General features: G+C 38.1%; 1 protein-coding gene and 1 pseudogene across 3 annotated transcripts; both read left to right on the top strand.

The window, feature by feature from the left end:
* Nucleotides 1–191: 191 nt before the first annotated feature.
* Nucleotides 192–19,777, top strand: FBXO9 (F-box protein 9). 3 transcript variants are annotated; one of them, XM_066179783.1, is made up of 14 exons: nt 336–417; nt 4,184–4,261; nt 5,268–5,426; nt 5,853–5,910; nt 8,815–8,914; nt 12,047–12,177; nt 13,382–13,496; nt 14,027–14,145; nt 14,439–14,529; nt 15,543–15,638; nt 16,325–16,418; nt 17,125–17,279; nt 18,334–18,482; nt 18,928–19,777. In XM_066179783.1, exons 1-13 carry the CDS (start codon nt 415–417, stop codon nt 18,440–18,442), a joined length of 1,308 nt encoding a protein of 435 aa, XP_066035880.1. In that variant the 5' UTR covers nt 336–414; the 3' UTR covers nt 18,443–18,482; nt 18,928–19,777. The 3 variants fall into 3 exon arrangements, with proteins under 3 accessions (XP_066035881.1, XP_066035880.1, XP_066035879.1); XM_066179784.1 differs by lacking the exon at nt 18,928–19,777 and having other exon boundaries at nt 192–417; nt 4,188–4,261; nt 18,334–18,902; XM_066179782.1 differs by lacking the exon at nt 18,928–19,777 and having other exon boundaries at nt 18,334–18,902.
* Nucleotides 10,066–10,808, top strand: LOC136287916 (uncharacterized; annotated as a pseudogene).
* Nucleotides 19,778–20,532: the final 755 nt, after the last annotated feature.

Here is a 20,532-nt window from a genome sequence, read left to right as displayed (position 1 = left end):
CGGAGACTACAGTTCCCGGCAGCCTTTGCTCTACCGCCCTTCCCGTGGTGTGTCGCCGCGGACTACGCTCCCCAGCAGGCCTTGCGCCGCGCCGCCGCGGGCGGCAGAGGCGGCACGGGCCGCGGTGCGCACTGGGGCGGGGAGTCTGTGCGGTCGCGCGTCGTAGCGGCCCGCGCGGGAGGCGGCGCTCTGACCTGGCGGGTTCGCCCGGGCCGTGTCCCGCCGCTCCCGCCGCCGGCCCTGCTCGCCGGGAAGATGGCTGCCGTCCGCAGGGCCCGCAGGGACTCCCGCTGCGTGGTGCGCTTCTCCGACCGAGAACTCTGCTAAGTGCCCCCCGCGGGCAGGGAGGACACACGGACCAAGCGGGGGGGCAGAGCCCCCGGAACGGGACAGCGCCGCCCGAGCGTCGGCAGCATGGTGAGCGGGCCCGGGCGGCGGGGGCTCGGCCGCCGTGCAGGGACGGCCGGGCGGGACCGGCACCAGGGGGTGTGTGCGTGGGAGCGGCCCCCTCGGCGAATTGCTGGCAGGCAGCCCTGCCCTGCCCGCCTGTCCGCCCCGGGCTCCGGGGAATGCTTGGGGGAAACGTGCCGTGATCCCGCCCCACCGCGGCGAGACACGGCCGCCTCCCGCAGAGGATTTTGATGAGTGGGGCTGCCTGGTTTTGGAGCGATGTAGCCCTTCGTAGGAACGCGTGAACAAAATCCCTGTGTCATTACAGGCGAGCGTGCCTTTCCTTCCCTTGTCTTCCCTCAAAAAATGTGTTGGCATAAAGTCACTCAGTAATTTAAAGGACTCCGTGGGCCATGGACCCGAGTTGAGTTTGTCATTTAACATACCAAAATTACTCCTTGGTTCAGTATTGCTTTATTGACTGCGCCTCAATATGGGTTCAAGTATCCATGATGAGAACTCGGTCATTCAAAGTTAAACCATTTGTATCACACAAGAGCTGTTAAAATATCTCACTACGGTTTTGAAAACCCTTATTTTTGAACACCGTGTTGTTTCTACCACATTTACAGAAAAATAGGGTGGCTTTCTCATTTTTTTTATAAAACCAAGAGTAACGTTAGCTGGGAGTCACTGTTTCGCTTTGCCGTGCTTGCTCCTCCCTGAGTTCTGTATGGTTCACACACAACACATAGCCCTGTTCAACTGGTGACACTCAGCTGCGACCTGTTTCTGATCTTGGTTTTATTTTGCTGAAACAGAGATGAGAACTGTTAAAGGACCTGACGTTACAGGCAGTTTAGTGAGCTGTTAATGTACTCTGAGGAAATCAGCATGCAATTATTGATTGCAAAACAAAACTGAACTGTGCAAATAAACTAGTTCTGCATTTGGCAAATGGTTTCTAAAGCTTTGCAAGCAAATCAGAATTGAATCTACTCATTTGAATTGACTTCATTTTTTACAAGTTGCAGCCTAAATCAGATGTTTACTTTTGACGTGTTACCTTTTGGTGGCTTGACTACTTTCCTCATGGAAAATTAATCAAGCCAATCAGCCAGTACACAGTACGATGTCTACCTTTCAGTCAGGATGAAGTCACTTTTTCAGCTGACTTGTATCAGGAGAAAGGCGAGCAGCACAACAATGAACAATCTAGATTTATCCCCTAAGTAGCAGTTACAGCACAGTGTTCTGTGAATTTTAGAAACTGTAAGTACAACGCAGGTATTCTCACAGTGGGGGCAAGGAACCAATTTGTACACATTGCAAAGATGAGATCTCATGAGCTGTCTGCTGGTGAAAGTCCTTGCTTCACAGTACCTGTGTTTACTCACTTGTCCTAGCAAAATTGTAGGGTTTCAACAGGTCAAATAAAGAGTGGAAAGGTTGTTAATAGAGATCAGTTTTCTAGTTTGTTCCTATGCAGTAGCAATGTGAATTAAATGCTTTACCAGTAAATTAGAAGAGTGGCAACTTAGGCTGCTACTACTGCCAGAAGACTGACCTTTGATATGAGAGATTGCACAACATGCACACAGTATAGGGAAGGTAATGACAAAACTTCAGTTGTAATCAATTTCATTATGGTTTTTGACAACTTTTAGACTGTGGGCCAGGTCTTCATAATATTTTTTGTTTGAGAGCATATTTAGGTTTGAAAGAGCATAAAATGGCATTTTGGATGCAGTTGGTCCACAACCATGTCTGACTGTGACTCAAAAATGAAGAAGTAGGGCAGCTGAATGGAGACAAAAGGTTGAAAATCAGGAGTTGAACAGATTAGTGAAATATAAAGTTTTTGAAAGAGGTAAACTTCATCCAGTTTCCTAACCTTCTAAGTAGTTTCAACGCTTAAATCAGTTTGTTTACAGACTTCAGGAGTTAAAGGTTTTAATGGGCGTGCCTTTATGCACAAGAAGATAGTGTGTTGATATAGTTTAGAAATTGCTAGTTTCTGCATTTTGCAGATAAAACCAGGCTTATTCTGCCCAGACTGGAGAGCTGACTGGACGTGATTCAGCTGCAAACCAGAAGCTGCACTCTGCACAGACAGAATTAGGCCTTATTTCTGTTAGCTCAGTGCCATAATAATGCACTTACAGACACCCATTTCAGAGCTACCTCATTCCTAGGCTGGCTCTGCTTGGCCAACAAAATATTCCTGGATGCTAATAATGTAGTAGGACTGTCACAACTCATAGGTCATTAACTGCCTGCAATTAAATTCTGGAATCGAAGCCCATGAAATGTCCAAGTTATTTACTCCTTGCTGAGATTTAATGCCATTAGTGTTTGATAGTGTTCTAGCTCACCTGTTTCCTCTACTAGGAAATGAAAAATGTGTGGAAATTAAAAATGAGAATGTAGAAATAGATGCAGTATCTGTTTATCTTCAGCCAACCAGTCATGTCTATCAATTGTAAATGATAAATTATCTGAGACATCCGTGAAAACACTTTTACAGATGACATGCCAGTGAGTTTGTGGTTGTTGCGGAATCTGGAGACATGTGCTAACTCCAGAGAGGTGCTCATCACCAAGGCAAATAGATTAAAGGTTACCATCCCATCACATTTGCTAGGATTCTGTAGTTTGATCAGAACTTCCAGGTGCTCTAAAAATGGTATAAATTTTCTGAATACATGCTTTGATTTCTGCACTTTGATTGTGCAGGAGGCAGAGATTTCTTTTTGAGAGCTTGGTAGAATCTTACTGACAAAATGTCACTCGAAGTCTCTGAGTACAATAGGAAGGAGTGGGAAATAAAACTTTTTAAAGTAGTTGTGATAATCTTAATGTTGGGTTTGCCTTCTTGTAATCTCACTTTGCATTATCTACTTGGAGAGCTACAGATGTGAATTTCGGTGCAGAATGGTAGAAAGACTGGTTTGCTTCAATTGCAGGAAGAACCTTAAACAAATGTTTTAGTTGAGATTTTGGGGTGGTTTTTTCCCCCCTTACTGGCATCTTGCTGTTGTTGTCATTGTAGTGGCTTGTCACTGATGCTCAGAATTAGTTTTCCTTTGTTTTAGTATAGACTACATAAATCTCAGTATATTTCACTGTGATAATTAATTTGCCTATTTTTAAGTTTTCCTCTTAAACTAGCCGACTTAATTTCCTGTGTAGAGCCGTGTTAGGTTTAGTCAAAGGTCTTATTTCAGGTTTTATTTGTTTAACCTGTCTCACAGCTGTACTGTAAATATAACCAACTGTCAAGCTCTCATGCTAGCTTTTTATTTTATTTTCCAATACATTTCTTGTTTAGTTGCACATGTATATATAAAATCTCTTGTTATTCCAAGCAATTTGTGCTCTTGCAAATATTAAATCAAAACTACTGGTTATCTTTACAATGAGAACGTAGTGATTAAATTTTAAATTGTTGAACAAAGCACATAATTGTTTAATACTGAAGCTTTTGCTCTGTGCTTTGACATAGACATTGAGTGTATTTAGTCAGGGGTGCCAGTGTATTGAAGCATGGAAGCCTTCAAGTGATACACAGCTAATCTGTGTTGGATTAACTTGTCTAAAATGCAAAACCCATCTTCATTGAGTTAATATGGAAGTACAACTGATCTCAGTAGTTCTAAAATTAATTTTTATCATGGAAAGGAAAGTATGCCTTTTTTTTTTTTTTTATGTGCATCCATGACAGTCATTCTTTGTGAATATGCTGCAGGAACTTATGCAGACCCTATAATCACGTTTGTCTGCTCTCTACTAGGCAGAAGCTGAAGAAGATTGTCACGCCGATTTGGTAAGAACTGATGACAGTGAAAGATCTGGTGAAGCAAATCTTCAGGTATGTCTCTCATGCTAGTTTGTTTTTTTTTTTTACAAACGTAGTACTGCTGTGATTTAAACTGCATCACTTATCCTCATTTGGTTACCACACATTTGTTGATCTGACAAATGCTTAATCTGTCTGCCCCTCCAAAAGTGAGATAAATTTCGCATTGTGTTCCAAGTGTAAAATTCAGTCTTCAGCTATCTGTGGAGATGAAAAGAAAGCTTGTGACAGATCTGGAATTTCTTTGAAGAGCTGTATAAATTGGACAGCAGTTTCTGTGATCAAATTCTAGTTTAAGTTGTCACTCTCTACTGGACCAGAAAGCTGATAAGAGCAGTGTAATAGAAAAGTGTGTTTTCTTTCAAGACTAGATTTCTGTGTAAATGCTCCCCAGAAGTTGTGATGGTTGCAAGAGACATGTAAAGTGTGACTTCAAAGATGCTGAAAATAAAGGCATGGCAGGAGTTGTAACTTGTATTATGTCACAGAGCATAGTCCATACTTTTTAAAAGAGAAAGGAGTAAGATCTTATTTGTATATTATATAAATGATCCTCTTGAATATTAGGTAACTTAGAATGCTTGTGTACAAAACCCTGGATTTTATAAATTTTAATTTTAAGAACTAATTGACTTCTTGCTTATAATAATTCTGCATAAACAAGAACAAACATGATAATGTCTGGAAAGATCGCTTTTTTATGGAATCTTAGATCATAACCATAGGACTAACAACCATTTCTTGAAACATCAGTTTTTCTTTTGAGGTGAACAGTCCAGAAAAAAGCACTTTTGCCATTGAGTGAGACTGAACAAGTACTTGTGCATGTTTTTGTTTTAATTTACCATAAAACAATTGCTGACTCTCTATGCCTAAATTCACTGAAGCCATCTAAGACTTGGAAATGTAAAGCATAGTTGAAATTCTTTTCTGTGTTTGTACTTTATAATTTCTTCTCAGAACATATACTGTCTGAATATTAATAGATTATTAATGTAGAATTAATAATGTTTTTTAGGCAGAGCTCCAGATGTTCAGAGCTCAGTGGATGTTTGAGCTTGCCCCAGGTGTGAGTTCTAGTGGGTTGGAACCTCTACCATGCAGAGCATCATCAAGAGAACCTGGACTAAAGTCTGTTGATGCCAGGGGAAAACAGGAGATGGCAAAAGAGGAAAAGGTACAGAAGAAGATCCATAATTTTGAGGTTTTATTTGTCTGTATTACTGTTTCACTGTAACTTTTCTAAAAGCTAATGATGAATTAAATCTGGAGAAACAACAGAAGTTACTATCTTGTTATTTCCATACTAATGTCTACATAATCATACAGTGATTTTTCTAGTCTTTATGTTTGCCTTGGTGTCACCTTCACAATCTGCTTTCTGAAAGACTGTAGGTAAGGGGTGAACAGCAGGAATATAGATAGTTTGTTGATTGGGAATTGCAGTTATGTCTTGTAGCACATGTCTTCTCTATTTATGGAATTATTTTGTTATCTCTGTCATAGGTACAGTAGGTAAGATCAGAAATAATTCTAAGTCAAGTGACATTGCACTTGTATTTATAAGGAATTAAAGAAGTGCTCTGTGTAATTTATTGTGCAGGCAAAAGAACTTTTCCTGAAGGCAGTGGAAGAAGAAAGAAATGGGGCCCTTTATGAAGGTAATGTGGAAGTCTACAATGAACATCCTTATTGTAGAGAAATCTAACACCCTGTGATTTATGGGCAAATCTGCATGGTGCCAGTGAACTTAAACTACAGGCTAACAGTGGTTTGAGAGCTCGGTCATTCAGATAAGCAAACAAACATGCTATAGAAGGAACCATCACATCACAGTTCTAAGGTTGAGGTAAAGCAAAAATGACATCAAGGAAGGATTTTCTAGCTTTCAGGCAAAATAACAGTATCTTGACATACTGCAGTTGAATGGAGAACTGAATTGCTTCTTCCTATAGAATGCCTCTTTATGTGACTTCTGTAACAGGAAATTAGCATAATAATTAATCATGGTAATAAACTGTATTTCCTGTGCTCACAGTTCTCATCATTCCACTGTGAACAAAACCACTTAATCTGTGGAATCCTTTAATGCTTTGTTGTTTGGCTGTGGGGGGTTTTTGGTACCTTATTTTTTGTTTGTTTATTTGGAGAGGTCTGTTTGGGTTTGGGGGTTTTTCTTTGCTTTTTAATTAACACAGCATACTAAAATAGCTTTTTGAAGAATTCCTGCAGTGAATATTCAAATCTGGTAGTCTTCGAGGTTTGTCATAAATATTTAAAGTGCCTAGTTTGCTTACCTACACTCTTGCTATCAGCACTAGTAAAAATGGAAATTCAAAGTTTTCTTTCTCGTATTTAGTTTGCAGAATCTGGAGAGTAAGAAGTCTGTCCTAACTTCCAAGTCCTGTAGGTCAGTAGTGGAGATACCAATTTCCTGTTTCTTTCATGCGGGAAAGAAAGCGAAGCAGAATGTATGTGCCATCCTGCTCATCCACCAGAGGGTTTGGCCACCCTGTTTAAAGTACAGGTGCAAAATAAGTTAAGATGCAGAAATCTGGGAGAACTCTGGAAACTCCTGAACTCAGCCACCTGCTGAATACAAAATTTCCACTTCGCCATGGGAATTTTCCTTCATTTTCAAGGGATTTTTGGTTGTTGTTTCATAGCTCATAGTAAGTGAGAGAAGTACGAGTCCCCTGTAGTTAATAAAATCAGTTGTCCCAGTTTCTAATTTGTTTAGTGTTTTTACAGGGCAGAATTACTTTAGGCTAAGATATGGTGGGTGTTTGGTAAAGGATTAAATGCACAGTAAAAAAAATATGTCAGAACTAAAAATCTGGTACATATTTAGGAAATCATGTAGTAGATTGTGAAGGTTCTTTCTGAATAAATTTTTAAAAAATGATGAGGTAAGCAGTCTATTTAAACATTTGTGTATATAAAATGAAAGCTGTGGCTTCATCTGCTTCACTGCACTCCTTGTATGTTAAACATAGCAGCAAAGAAATAGTAATATCTAACAATTCCATTCACAAAAGTATTTCAGACATCTGGATTGCATGACTATGAATTCATCTGTCTCAATGGAATTTTATTTGAGACTTAGAGAAACCAAACTGAACTATTTCTACACATAGATGAGACCTTAGAGGCACAGTCCTATGCCAGACAGAGATATATTACTGAACACATGTTGAGACATCTGTTTTCAGACCAGGCTTTTATTTGCTGACCTGGCCCAGGTCACCAGAATCCATGCCTCCTTCTGAAATCTGCTACCTGAGGTTTGTGAGACAGTTACTTGCTGCAGCTTGTTCTTGCTTAAGTACAGTAGAGGCCTTGTCTGTTAGATTAAACGCTAAAGTTGAGACTGATCTCTGTTTAGCTGGCTGCTGGTGTTTCTCATCCTCAACAGCCAAAGGATACTATTCGTCAGTCACTGGCCCTGACATGAACTCAAGGAAACAGGAACATTTACTAGCCCTAAAGTCAAGTTTCTCAGACTCAACAGACAAATTCAGAGCTCCACACTGACTCATGTTTTATTTGAGTTTTGGTTTTAGGAGTCCAAGCTGAAGAAGAATTGCCCTCTGACCTTGGTGTCATATGTGGCAATACAAAGAAACATAAACATGCACACATGGTTTTACTACTACTGGTGTTAAAATAGATTGAATGTGCATACATCAAATTCATTATAATTAAGAAGGATTCACAGAGCTGACTCAGAAGAAAGACATTCTGCAGCTTAAATGACAGTTTGTAGCCACAGTGATGTTCCTGAACCTCTTTCTCTGCTCAATGTTTGTAGTAGTAGTAGTGCTCTGTAGTGCTAAAGGCAGAAGTATTTTCTGTGTGTGTGTGAAAAATGTGCAAAACTCAAGCTGTCAGGTTTTCCTTCACATCCCATAGTTTTGTGACTAGGCTGCTTTCCTCATCTTCAGTGTGTTGAGTGGTTTGGTTCTGTGCCTTCTTTAGTTTCTATGGGTTTCCATTGCGAAATTGATATATTTTGCATCTATTGTTGAAATTTTAAAATTGAAACAATATTTTATTCATCGCTCTCACCTTTGTAGTGTTGCATATGTCTGAATGCCTGTTTGTGCTATACCAGGGACTTAAGCTACCTGTATAATTTTTATCTTTCATTTAACTTACGGCTAGTTGTGGATCTACCATCTAAAATCTTTAGAGCTTGTTGGGAAATCTTTGCAAGTGCTGGGCAACAAACAACATCAGGAATTAGTAATGTTTTAATGTAAAATTTTCTACTCCATAGTTGAATTTGTGGTAATTAAGGTAAACTTGTAAAAGCTGAAACACATCTGAGGTAACTCTTTATTCTGAAAAAGTACATGAGGTTTTTAGTTTTGAAAATAGGTACTTAATGTTCCTCTCTTCTGTGCTGGATTTAAACCTAACGGTTTAGACTAAGCTTTCCCGGGCAAAGACATTTTCCACCATTTTAGTGATTTTAGCTGAAGCCATCTCTCTGATAACAGTCTTTGCTTTGATAAACTAGTATAGACATCAGATATGTTTGAACATCAAACCTTTATTTTCAGCCATCAAGTTTTATCGTCTAGCCATGCAGCTCGTACCTGATATAGAGTTTAAGATCACCTATACACGGTCCCCAGATGGTGATGGAGTTGGAAAGAGGTGGTGAGTATGAAATTTTACTAATTAAGTGCATAGGACTACTGAAATACGACATTTTGTTTCTGAAGGATATCAATACTCTGTAAGTAAAACTGCTGTAATATGCAGTTTTAAGTCTATTAGTGTCTGGAAAACATACCTACTCTCACTTGAGTAGATTATATTTTTCAAAGTCAGTACCAGACTTGTTTGGAGCTAGCTAATTTCAGGGGGATGGATTACAAATAGTTTTGCTGTTACTTAATTAAAAAACCAAAACATCAGTCACAATTTTGATTTTTGATTTTCAGATTTAGGATCATATACAAAGTTGTAGATGGCGAAAAGATTAATTAGTTAAAGCTTCATACTAATAAAATAAGCATCTTAATTAAGCAAAGGAATAGTCTGTTCTTGTGCTGTCACAGCCAGATGATTTTCCATAGAGCAATAGATTTAGAAGGTCAAAGATTGCAATCTGAGTAGCCCAGTCTTTCAGCATAGGAATACCCCTAGCCTCAGTTCAGTGGATGTGCAGTGATGTACAGCTGGCATAACCTGAGCCCAAGACTTACGTTTAAGGAGGGCCAAACTTCTGTTCCAGGCCCCACAGCCTAATGTAGGCAAGCTTATGGAACAGCTTCCCCAATTCTTGCTTACTCATAGCAGCCATTGGTGCTGCTGATAGCTGCATCAAAAAATCAAGAGTTTTAACATGGGGAATGAAAAAGGAAAGCACAACCATGTCCCTGCGGTATTACTAGCTCAGTCTTGTTGCCCCAGGACAGTACAGCTGCCATGCAGCTGTTGACTTAATATAAAAGAGTTCACAATAGGCCAAGTGGTTTATTAGTTTCATTTCTGAATCCATTAGTTTCATTTCTGAATGTGTTGCTGGCATGAAATCTTTGCTGTGCATTTGTGCAGTAGGAAAACTACTGGATGATGTGCTATAGTCATGTAAAAACCTTGGATTTCAAAGGATTATTTTCTTACTTTAGCATCATTTTCTCTACTCCATTGAGACTCTGACCTGAAGTTGGGCAGGTGTGATCCTTCTGGAGGGTGGGAAGGCTCTGCAGAGAGATCTGGACATGCTGGATCAATGAGCCAAGGCCAATTGTGTGAATTTCACCAAGGCCAAGTACTGTGTCCTGTGCTTGGGTCACAATCCCATGCAGAGCTACAAGCTGGGGACAGAGTGGCTGGAAAGCTGCCTGTTGGAAAAGGATCCTGGGATCCTGGTTGATAGTTGGCTGAACACGAGCCAGTGTGTGTGCCTAGGTGGCCAGGAAGGCCAATGGCATCCTGGCCTATATCAGCAAAAGTGTGGCCAGCAGGACCAGGGCAGGGATTGTCCCTCTGTACTCAGCACTGCTGATGTCATACCTGGAGAGCTGGGTCCAGTTCTGGGGCCCCTCACTGTGAGAAAGACATTGAGGGGCTGCAGTGAGTCCAGGGAAGGGCAATGGAGCTGGTGGAGGATCTGGAGCACAAGTCCTGTGAGGAGCAGCTGAGAGAGCTGGGCGTGTTTAGCCTGGAGAAAAGGAGGCTCAGGGAAGATCTTACTGTTCTCTACAACCACCTGAAAGGAGGTTGTATCGTGGTAGGTGTTGGTCTCTTCTCCCAAATAACAAGTGACAGGACAAGAAGAAATGGCCTCAGGGTGTGCTTTAGAGTGAGTATTAGGAAAAAGTCTTCACAGAAAGGGTTGTCAAGCACTTGAACAGGGTACCCAGAGAGGGAGTTGAGTCACCATGCCTGGAGGTATTTAAAAGATGTGTACAGGTGCCAGTTAGGGACATGGTTTAGTGCTGGGTTAATAGTTGGGCTTGATGATCTTAGATGTCTTTTCCAACCTAAATGATTGTACAGTTCTGTGGATTTTTATTCGGTTTTTTTAAAATGTTGCTGTACTGTTCCCAGCACTTTGTTGCAGTGAGGGAAAAACAACCAGTAGTCTCAATTGTTACTCTACTGTTTTAAAAGAAATATTTGTAGAGATGGATTTTTTTGGAGAGATTTTGGTTGTGGTGTTTGTGCTTCTGAATTACTGTGGTAGGTGTTTCATATGGTCTTGATGAGAAAAAACAAGTTACACAATTAGATTTGAAAAAACAGTTTACAGTGTGTCCTGTAGGTACTGGGACTGACCATCACACTCACCAAAATAAAAGAAGGTATGTTCAGTGCAACAGCTCAGTGTAGTCTTAGTTAGGACAGGCCCAAACATAATTGTCTTCTCTATGATACTTCAAAACCCATTGGTAGGTCTGCTAGTTGCTTGCTTATATTCTCAGCTCATTCTATTAGTTTGTTTAGAGTAGAATTGAATAGTATTAAAAAGTGACTGGAAGATTTCTTAATTAGCTTGTATACCAAGTCAGGGAAAAGAAAGTGTTTTGTGATGTGCTCAAGGAGTTTTGTGTCGTTTCTGGTTATTTGGGCCAAGCAAGCAGGCAGCTATTAAAAGATCATATTATGACATACAACTTAAATTTAGATTTCTTTTTTTTAATGTGATGATGTTCTTTTATCACTTAGTAATCCTTCAAATTTACTGATGAGTAGCAAGCTTATTGTTTCTGTTCTGCTATCTTGTTCTGGCTCCTGAAATTTATTATTTCTGCCTATTTCCAGAATAGGTACAAAAGTAGTTTTCCTTCATTACTGTTGAATAAACCCACCAAGGATCACTCTTTAGTGAGTAACGCAAGCGTGAAAAATAATCCTGAATTGTTTCCAATATCTTACATCATGAGAAGGATTGCAAAATACAACTTTTCATTAACAACACTTTATTTCCTGTGTATGCCATATCTTAGACAAAGTAAAAGATGAGATCTGTCTTTTCATGAGGTCAAGAAATTCTTTAGTAACTTCAATAAAAAGCTCAAATACAAAAAGAAAACTGGAATGGGAATTTAAAACTGGAAAAACCCCAGTTGTTACTCTCAGGTGTAACCCAGCAATGTCTTAAAGACCTTGATCATATTTCATTAGTTGTTTTATTGTATGATGAAATGAGATTGCTTTTAAAACGTACAGGAAACAACTCTATTGAATGAGAGTAAGGCAGTGGATTGATGCCAAGATGAGGACATCTGTTGGTATGTTTTGTCCAATATTACAGTGTTGGCATTGCCCCTTTTCTAGTGTTGAGGATAGCAAAGAGGATGACAAAATGGCAGATCTCCTGACGGATTTCCAGCAGCAGTTAACTCTTCAGGAATCTTCAGTCAAACTTTGTCAGCCTGAAGTTTATGTCAGCCAGACCCACATCTCAGGTAAGAGTTAAGATATGCTTTAAGGGTTGAGAGGCAGAATTTGTATATACATTTCACTTTATTAAAACATTTGTCTCCTTCATTCAAAAGCCACCTTTGAAGAAGTGCATACATTATCTGTTTTTTTGCTTCTGTAGATACAAAGGAGAAAAAATTATCAACTAGGTAAACAAATGTTATTCGCATATAACATTTGTCTTTATCACACAACCTTTTTCCATGTAGTATTTCTGAGTAGAATTTTCAGGATCAGAGGCATACTTAAAACTCACAGCTTCTAGGAATGGACTTGCTGAAGTAAGTGTATTCCAATTTTCTTTCCAGTTCTTTTGGTTTGGTTTGCAAATACAATTATTATTACAATTTTTAAATGTGAGTAAGAGACAATTGTTTTGTAGACTGTGCATCTTTACCTTTCTTGATTTTATCTGATTCTGTATGAGATTTTTGTATCAAGCATGTTTCCAGGGTCAGAAAGACTATATAATAAAGCTAGAAAGTCTTTTGAAGGTTAATGACTTTCAGTGCTTCAGTTCTATGAGTGTTATCCTGAGACTTCCTTATGAGATCTAAATTGTAGAGAATGTATATGAGCTATAATCTCTCTTGAAAACAGATGCCTTTGTTCTGCATCCTAAATTATCAGTTGCACTTTGAAATCTTGGCCTCTCTTTTGTTCTGGTCAAGGAAAGAAAATAAATTCAATGTAGCAAATCAAAACATAAAGAAAACAAAGTTTTAAACGTTATTTTATTTTAATAACGGGTGCATTGTACACTTGGGAAAATGTATTTCCTTTTTTTGCCAGTAAACACAAGATGATGCAGACATTACTCTAAAATGAACTCAGGAGATGTGTCCTTCGAGCAGCAATGTCGGTCTCTTTCTAGATTTATGTTCTACTTTCCAGCCAGTCCTGTGTTATAGTATGTTTTTTACTGACTTCTATAGCAGACGGAAAACTTTTAAAAAATCACATCTGCTTCAGAAGTTACTAGGCTGAAAAGGAGCAAAAGGATCCTTTATGGACATCACATCTAATCTATAGTGACCTTTTAAGTTAATTTTTTTTTTGTTCTCTGGCATTGGGCTACAATGTGAAAAGTAGGATTTTTTTAATGGAAAGTCAAAAGCCAAACCTAGAATTATAAATAACCTGTTGATTTACAGGTTGCATCTAACTAGGATTTCTTTCTCTTTTTAGCGTTGCCTATGGAAGTACTAATGTACATTTTCCGATGGGTGGTTTCAAGTGACTTGGATCTAAGATCATTGGAGCAGTTATCTCTTGTTTGTCGAGGATTTTACATTTGCGCCAGGTATTGAAGATAATTTATCTAGAGTGAAACTTCTCTTTGCACTAAGTATGTCCTGCTTGTCCTTCCCATGGACATTTTCATGTTAAGCTCCTCAGTGCTAATCAGTTTTTGAATACACTACTAAATGGTATGTGAGATAGGTAATTTTACTGTAATAAAAATCTAGCAGAAAGTATTACTTGCTCTACCTTGTTTGCAAATTAGTGTTTCAGGTCTCCAAAATGTGGTCTGTTACGTTGTCATCCTCATATAGCCACATAGAGAAGTGCCAGGGTGCTGCAGTGTTGTGGTTCTGTACTTGGATGAAAATGACGCTCTGTTCTTCAGTTTCACTGGGAAGAGGAAAAGGCTTTCAAACACTCCAGGATTAAGTAAATTAGTCCAGGGTTTTAGATTATGAGCTACTTTTGTTCAAGAAAGTTTCTCTTAGTTGCATCCAAACTAAGTAAGAGAGTGTTACTTCAATAAATAAAAGCTAAACAGGGTTTGTAGGGAAGTTATGGTGTTTGCTTTTTTCTCGTTTTCACTAGAGATCCTGAAATCTGGCATCAAGTCTGTTTGAAAATATGGGGCAGGAGCTGCAATAAACTTGTTCCATACGCATCTTGGAGGGACATGTTTTTGGAGAGGCCTCGCGTTCGATTTGATGGTAAGCTGTACTTTTGGAAATAGTTCTAACTCTGTGTGACAGAAACAGTCAGGTGGGTTTGATGTTTATGACATTGTTGTTGTTAGACCTAATCTGAATTTGTTTGTGCATTTCAATTTGTAGAATATCTGCAAAGAGAAGGGAAAGATGCAAGGGATGAAAATAAAAACTTCCATGTATTTAAGTAACAAAACCATTTAAGTTACAAAACTCAAAAGTTTTAGATTATTGGCTTTTTCATCATAAATACTTTATGTTCTTAGTTTTTGTTCATATATTTTCCTTTTCTGTAGGTGTATATGTCAGCAAGACCAAATACATACGTCAAGGAGAACAGTCTCTTGATGGTTTCTACAGAGCATGGCACCAAGTGGAATATTACAGGTAGAGCTGTAGTACAATGAGTGAGTGAAATGTTTCTCTCTCTTAAGTTCTTTAAATCCACCCCTGGCTATCACGGACAATAAACATTCTGTAAAACTGCTACAGCATGTAAAGCAATGTGTATTTTTTGAGAATAGGTTTTAGAAATAGGATTTAGTATGATAATTAGAAATGAGCTTAGAAACATGTTTCATCCTCACTTAAACCATGTCATGTGGTGAGAGCTTGAATGCTTATAACAATTAATACTTATCTACAGATTTCTTTCCCTAAACAACTTTTACTTTACATGTCTGATACAACACGACACAATTCAGCAAAGAGAATAGATATGGTTATACAAGATTAGTCAGTTAGCCTATGTGTAATCAATTGTAAAATCAAGAGGCTGGGCTTTCTCATCTTGCTGTAAATGCCTTGTCATTGTTTCCTCAGCATGTTTTTTTGCTGTTGTTCGTCTTGCTGCTCCCAGCATTTATTGTTTTATTCTGCTCTCCCTTCTGAGGCTGGAATCTGTTCATAGAAACCATTGCACCTGATGGCTATTGCTGTAGGCTGAAACATTAGCACAGTACTTGAGTACTGTAACAATCAATCAGATTCCAGAACCTGAAAAATTCCTTATAACATTGCTAATTCTGTACTGATACTGTAATTGAGATTTTGTTGCATTGGTCTCAGTGGACAGGAATGGAGAAACTTCTGGTCAGTTTTGATCCCAAGGTAGCCACCTTGCTTTAAAAGGGGTGACAAAACTTCGTAACTCTTCATAACTTCCTCTTTCAGTATTCATAACTCTCGTTTGATTTCTGATCTCTTTTTTTCTGTTATGTGTGAAGAAACGTGTTTTCAAATGCTAATAGCAATTAAGTTCTAAATCTTCCTGGGTAGCATCATGTGATGTTAAAAGCAAACAGACAGGAAAAAAAAAAAAAAAAAGGAAAGGAAAAAAAAAAAAAAACAGGAAAAGGATATATTTTCTAGGTTTGCATTGTGTAATTATGTTTTTGCAGGTATTTGAGATTCTTTCCAGATGGTCAAGTTATGATGCTAACAACTCCTGAAGATCCTCAATCTATAGTTCCTCGCTTACGGACTAAAAACACAAGGTTATTGAAATCAAGTATTCGGCTCTATAGTTTTCATTTTGCTTTTACCTAGACATTTTTATTTACTTTTGTATTAGATTCTATATCCTAGCTTAGCAAAACAATGTTGTTTATATTGTGTTGTAGATATTTATAGATCTCTCCTAAGAACTACAAAAAATTTTGATCTTTAAGCAAAGATACCTTTCATTTTAGGGTCCCGATATTGTAATTCGATTTCCTTTGTGTGTTATGTGATTTGAAATTTTTAAGGCAAGGAGATGGAACAATCCTTTTAAAGACACTATTTTTTTACTGATTGCCTTCTCACACTTCCTTAACTGAAGGAAAGTGAAGAATTCAGTGTTTTTGATGTTTGGACATAAAAGCATAGAAAATCGATTGCATCTTCCAAACAGGTTTGGGCTGTTCACCAGGAATCTGTAAATATTTAGCAGTAGACTAGGTAGAACCAACTAACTTATCTTTACTGTCCTGTTTGGGAAAATTGGAAGCAACTTTCAAAAATGTTTTCATTGTTTAATATTATCAATAAGCCTTTAGTGAATGGAAATAAGAAACAGTTTATATCATTACACTATGTAGTCAGTCTTTGTTTCATTGCTGATATTTGTATTATAAGAACATCACACTTTTGAGACAGAATATTTTTGTCCTTGACATTATCCTCCTTTTTAACCTTCCAGAACAGATGCAATCTTGCTTGGCCATTATCGCCTTTCCCAGGAAACAGACAATCAAACCAAAGTATTTGCTGTAATTATGAAGAAAAAGGAAGAGGTAGGTAGAAAAATAGAATGGAGGAGAAATAGTTTGACAAGATCTTACTCAGACGGAGTGTTTTAAAGGACCCAAAGATTTGCCCTACACCAAACGATTTAAAAATTAATTTAATTTTTTAAACGGTTTAAAAATAAAATATACATAAATAAGTATGGTGATGTCTCTTACACTTGTCCCCAGATCTGTAAGAATTTATTAAGGCAAATAAATATCTGGTTCAAATTTAAACAGTTGTTCTCACCCTTAGGCTTAATTTCCATTTATGCTGCTATTAGGTGTCAACATTGTTAGCGGGAAAGAAGGATGAATAGGTCATTTTCAGAGAACGGATTTGACTGTGTGCAGTTATGTTCCACAACATTTAGTAAAATTAGATAAGCAGTATTTGTTAATTGAATTCTGAATGATTTGATCAACTTATTTACAAATTCTTCTGATTACCAAAGTGCAAGTTAAGAGAAACTTGTGAAGGGTAAGAAGTGTTACAGTGAGTGTGCACAGTTGGGTGGTGTCCTTCCTGCTTCTTTTGCTTTCTGTGAAAACTTCTTCCATCATTAACGTATACATTTGTGTATGTTGAAGGAACAGTAGTATTTGTTTTTAAGTATGAGAGTTTTATCAATCTGGTCTCGCAGTTACTTAGGATAAATAGTTGCATAGTGTGTTCCTTGTAGGTCATGAAATTTCTTATTTCTCTGTACAGAAACCAGTTGATTACCACAAATACAGGTATTTCCGCAGAGTTCCTGCTCAAGAAACAGATCACAGTTTCCATGTAGGACTTCAGTTGTGCTCCAGTGGGCGCCAGAGGTTCAACAAACTTGTGTGGATACATCATTCTTGTCACATCACTTGCAGGTGAGTAAACGTAGAACAAGAGCAAAGAAGGATACTAAACTGTAGAATTAAAGGTGACATTAATCTGTCTGGTACTAAGTACGGAAAATGTAAAGAGTCTGAGACTTAGGTGGCTTTAACAAAGTGTCATGAAAACAGTAACTGGTCCTGGTTTGAAATACCATCATGAACTTTTACGTGAAGAATCCCAAGATTTTAGTAACCTGTTTTAATGATAATAGGAAGTTTCCAAAGTAGCATAACTGTAGTATTTTAGCTTTTAAAAGGATTTATGCAGAGTGTTTGATTTCAGAACTGAATCAGGGTTGAATGACTTAATGCGGTGCTAGTGAGAGGGTGTGGAAAGCGTGTATTCGTTAAGATACATATCTTTTCCACTGTGGATGTGCAGACTAAAGATGTCTGTACTTGTCATATGGTAACTATAATGTTACTAACTATATAATTCAGCAGTGCAGATGATGGGCATGTGAACAACTCTTCTGATCACTTATCAGACAGGAGCCCTTACCACTGTTGTTGCACCTGACACTTCAAATTACTGGCAAGTTGGCTTTCCAGATGTTTGATGTTGGCAGTTAGGGTGGAATTAGGCCTTGTCTTCCAGTGCTCTTAATATTCAATGTTTTTGTAGGAACATAGCTCTGTTATGAATATATAACTGGGAATATAAAATGCAGGAAGTAATCTACTGAGAGTTGGGAGTATAGGTAACTTCCATAAAGAGAAAAACAAAAAACTGCTCATGTAAAAGCTAACATTGTCATACCTAATTTATATTGCAGACACTCTTTTCATTGTGAAGTTTCTGTACTGCTCAGGTCTTGGGGCTCATAGTAAGAGTGGAAAGGGAAAGTGGTTTTTTAGGTATAAATGTAGAAGTGGATTCTGTATAGTGTGATTCAGCTAATACTCAAATAGTTTCAGAACAAGGCATTACAAAAGACACTATTCCAACTGTAGTTTGATGCACACACTGTGCTATGTGCATGATTGCATGAGGGATTCAAACAGCAACTTGTGTCTAATTTAACTTCTACAATGCTCTTTGCAGATCGACTGGTGAGACAGCTGTAACTACTTTTGACATTGACAAAATGTACACCCCTTTGTTCTTTGCACGAGTGAAGAGTTTTACTGCATATTCAGAGAAGCCACTTTAAGAAACATCTTGTCCTCTCACAACTTTTGCATGAGTAAAAGGTTGTAGCTAATAAGCACTTAAGTTATAAATGTGTATATATTTGGAGCATTTTAAAATCCTGGGAAATTTTTTGAAGGCAGTATGTTCTATTTGATTGTGAATGGCTGGGATTTTGTTTTGAGAACAAGCTTATGAGTGTTAAACACCTTTTATTTGTGATAAGAATTTGATAACAAAGTTTTGCTTTGTTTTGTTCAGTTTTTTTAAAAAATATTTTTAAATCAGTTTGCTTAAAATGTGACTCTTCATCTGCCTGGACACCGATTTGTTTAAAAGGAATCAATAGGAAAATCTCATTGTCCATGGGACAGCGTGTATGGTCTCTGGTGAAGACTTGAAATGTGAAGAGGGAGAAAGTTGTCATCTGTTAAATTGTTTGACTTGAAAGAACTTCAAATAAATGTTTTCTTTAAATTAAACTTTTTTTTTTTTTTTGCCTTTAAGATCTGGCATTTTGTTGACATCAACCTTAAGGAAAAACAGTCAAGGGCAAGCAAGCATGAAATACAAAATTTAACTGCAGAGGTACATCCCCACCAATGCAGTGGTGTCAGTTAGTCATCAGTGTAATTTCATCTTGGTTGAAATTCAGTGGAGCCTGCCTTCTCCGTGGGATGTGCGTGGAGGGGAGAGGGATACAGGCAATGAGTTGTTCCCTTGTACTGTAGGATGAGTTTGCAGGTACGTGGCCCTGCTTGGGGAGTGTCACAGTGCTAGGGTGAAATGCTGGTATGTTCTGCTTGTGCACTGGCCTGGTGTGAATAAACAGGTCAGCAGGGCTCACTTGGACATGATTGTAATGTGCTACAACCTGTCATCTAACCTTGCCACACATGCTGTAAACCCTTGGAGCATTTGCTTTACTGAGATAAATTTTGAGGCTGCTGTAGATGTTCGGGTGCTTTGTACTGCTAATCATGAAGTGTTCCTTGAGGTCTGGTGCAGGTACTGTATGCTGCTTCTCCTGCATTTGTCGCTTGGGGGTGTAGTACAGACATTGTAATGCTGCTTATTATGTGTGTATCTTGGATCCTGGAAGAACTGAAGCTTTTTAGTGTAGTTTTTTGTTTGTTTGTTTGTTTGTTTGTTTGTTTGTTTGGGGTTTTTTTAAGCCATTTTGCATAATTTACCTTTGACCATCTTGTTTCAAAATACTGACCTGGACTTGAGGACTAAAATGTGAAAGTTGTGGAAAGAACTATACTTGTTCTATAATTTATAAACTGTATCTTTGCAAGGAGCTACATGATTAAAAAATACATCAATAAATCATGATTTTGAACATGCAATCCCTTGCAATTTCTTATTTTCCCAAGAAATCCTTATTTTCATACAGTTAATGGTGATTAGTTATGAGCTACCGTGCATAAACTACATGGCAGGCAGGATTGACAGGTAAAATTAACCTCTTAATGGCTTTTTGTGACACTGCTTACAGGTTATCTGAGAAAAGTAGAAAAGTTTTCAGGTACATGAGTTCTCAATAAGGATGTGCATATCTGAAAGTTGATGTTTCTAGCTACTGTAATAAGGCTCTGCCTACAAGACTTTGGTCTGTGTCTTTAGACTGCAGTTTCACTATCACTTCATACAGGAGAATGTTTAATAAGGAGCCTATTGTGTTCTCATTGCTCAAAGGAAAAGCAACTGCTTAGAATATCAGCTTCATATTTTGAAATATTGCAAAGTTTCTAAACAGGAAATTCTGTTCATTACCTACACTTTTTGTTGAGGGTGAAAGGTAAAGGTGATTCTGCCTGCTGAGAAGTGTCAAAAGTTTTGCCATAGGAGTCCGGTGATGATATTGATTATTAGTTTAGATGCAGTCTTGTCCAGCAAGCAAGTTGGATGTAATAGAGGAGCCTTTTAACTCTGAGCTCTTTTAATATCAAGACTTAGTTGCTTCTTCTGACCTTTTGTTTTTCCTAGTTTTGGCCATATATTAGTCTAGGCATAAGGAAAACATAGCTAGTTACAAATAGAGATGTTGATTCAACAGAAGTCTCAAAAAATGATTATTTTGAGATTATATGATATATAATCTCAAAA

The sequence above is a fragment of the Chamaea fasciata genome, unplaced genomic scaffold, assembly GCF_029207755.1.
Source record: "Chamaea fasciata isolate MVZ Bird 193981 ecotype frontalis unplaced genomic scaffold, bChaFas1.0.hap1 SCAF_3, whole genome shotgun sequence".
Lineage (NCBI taxonomy): Eukaryota > Metazoa > Chordata > Aves > Passeriformes > Sylviidae > Chamaea > Chamaea fasciata.
Note: the sequence above shows the minus strand (reverse complement) of the source record. Positions and strands in the feature narration are given on the sequence as shown.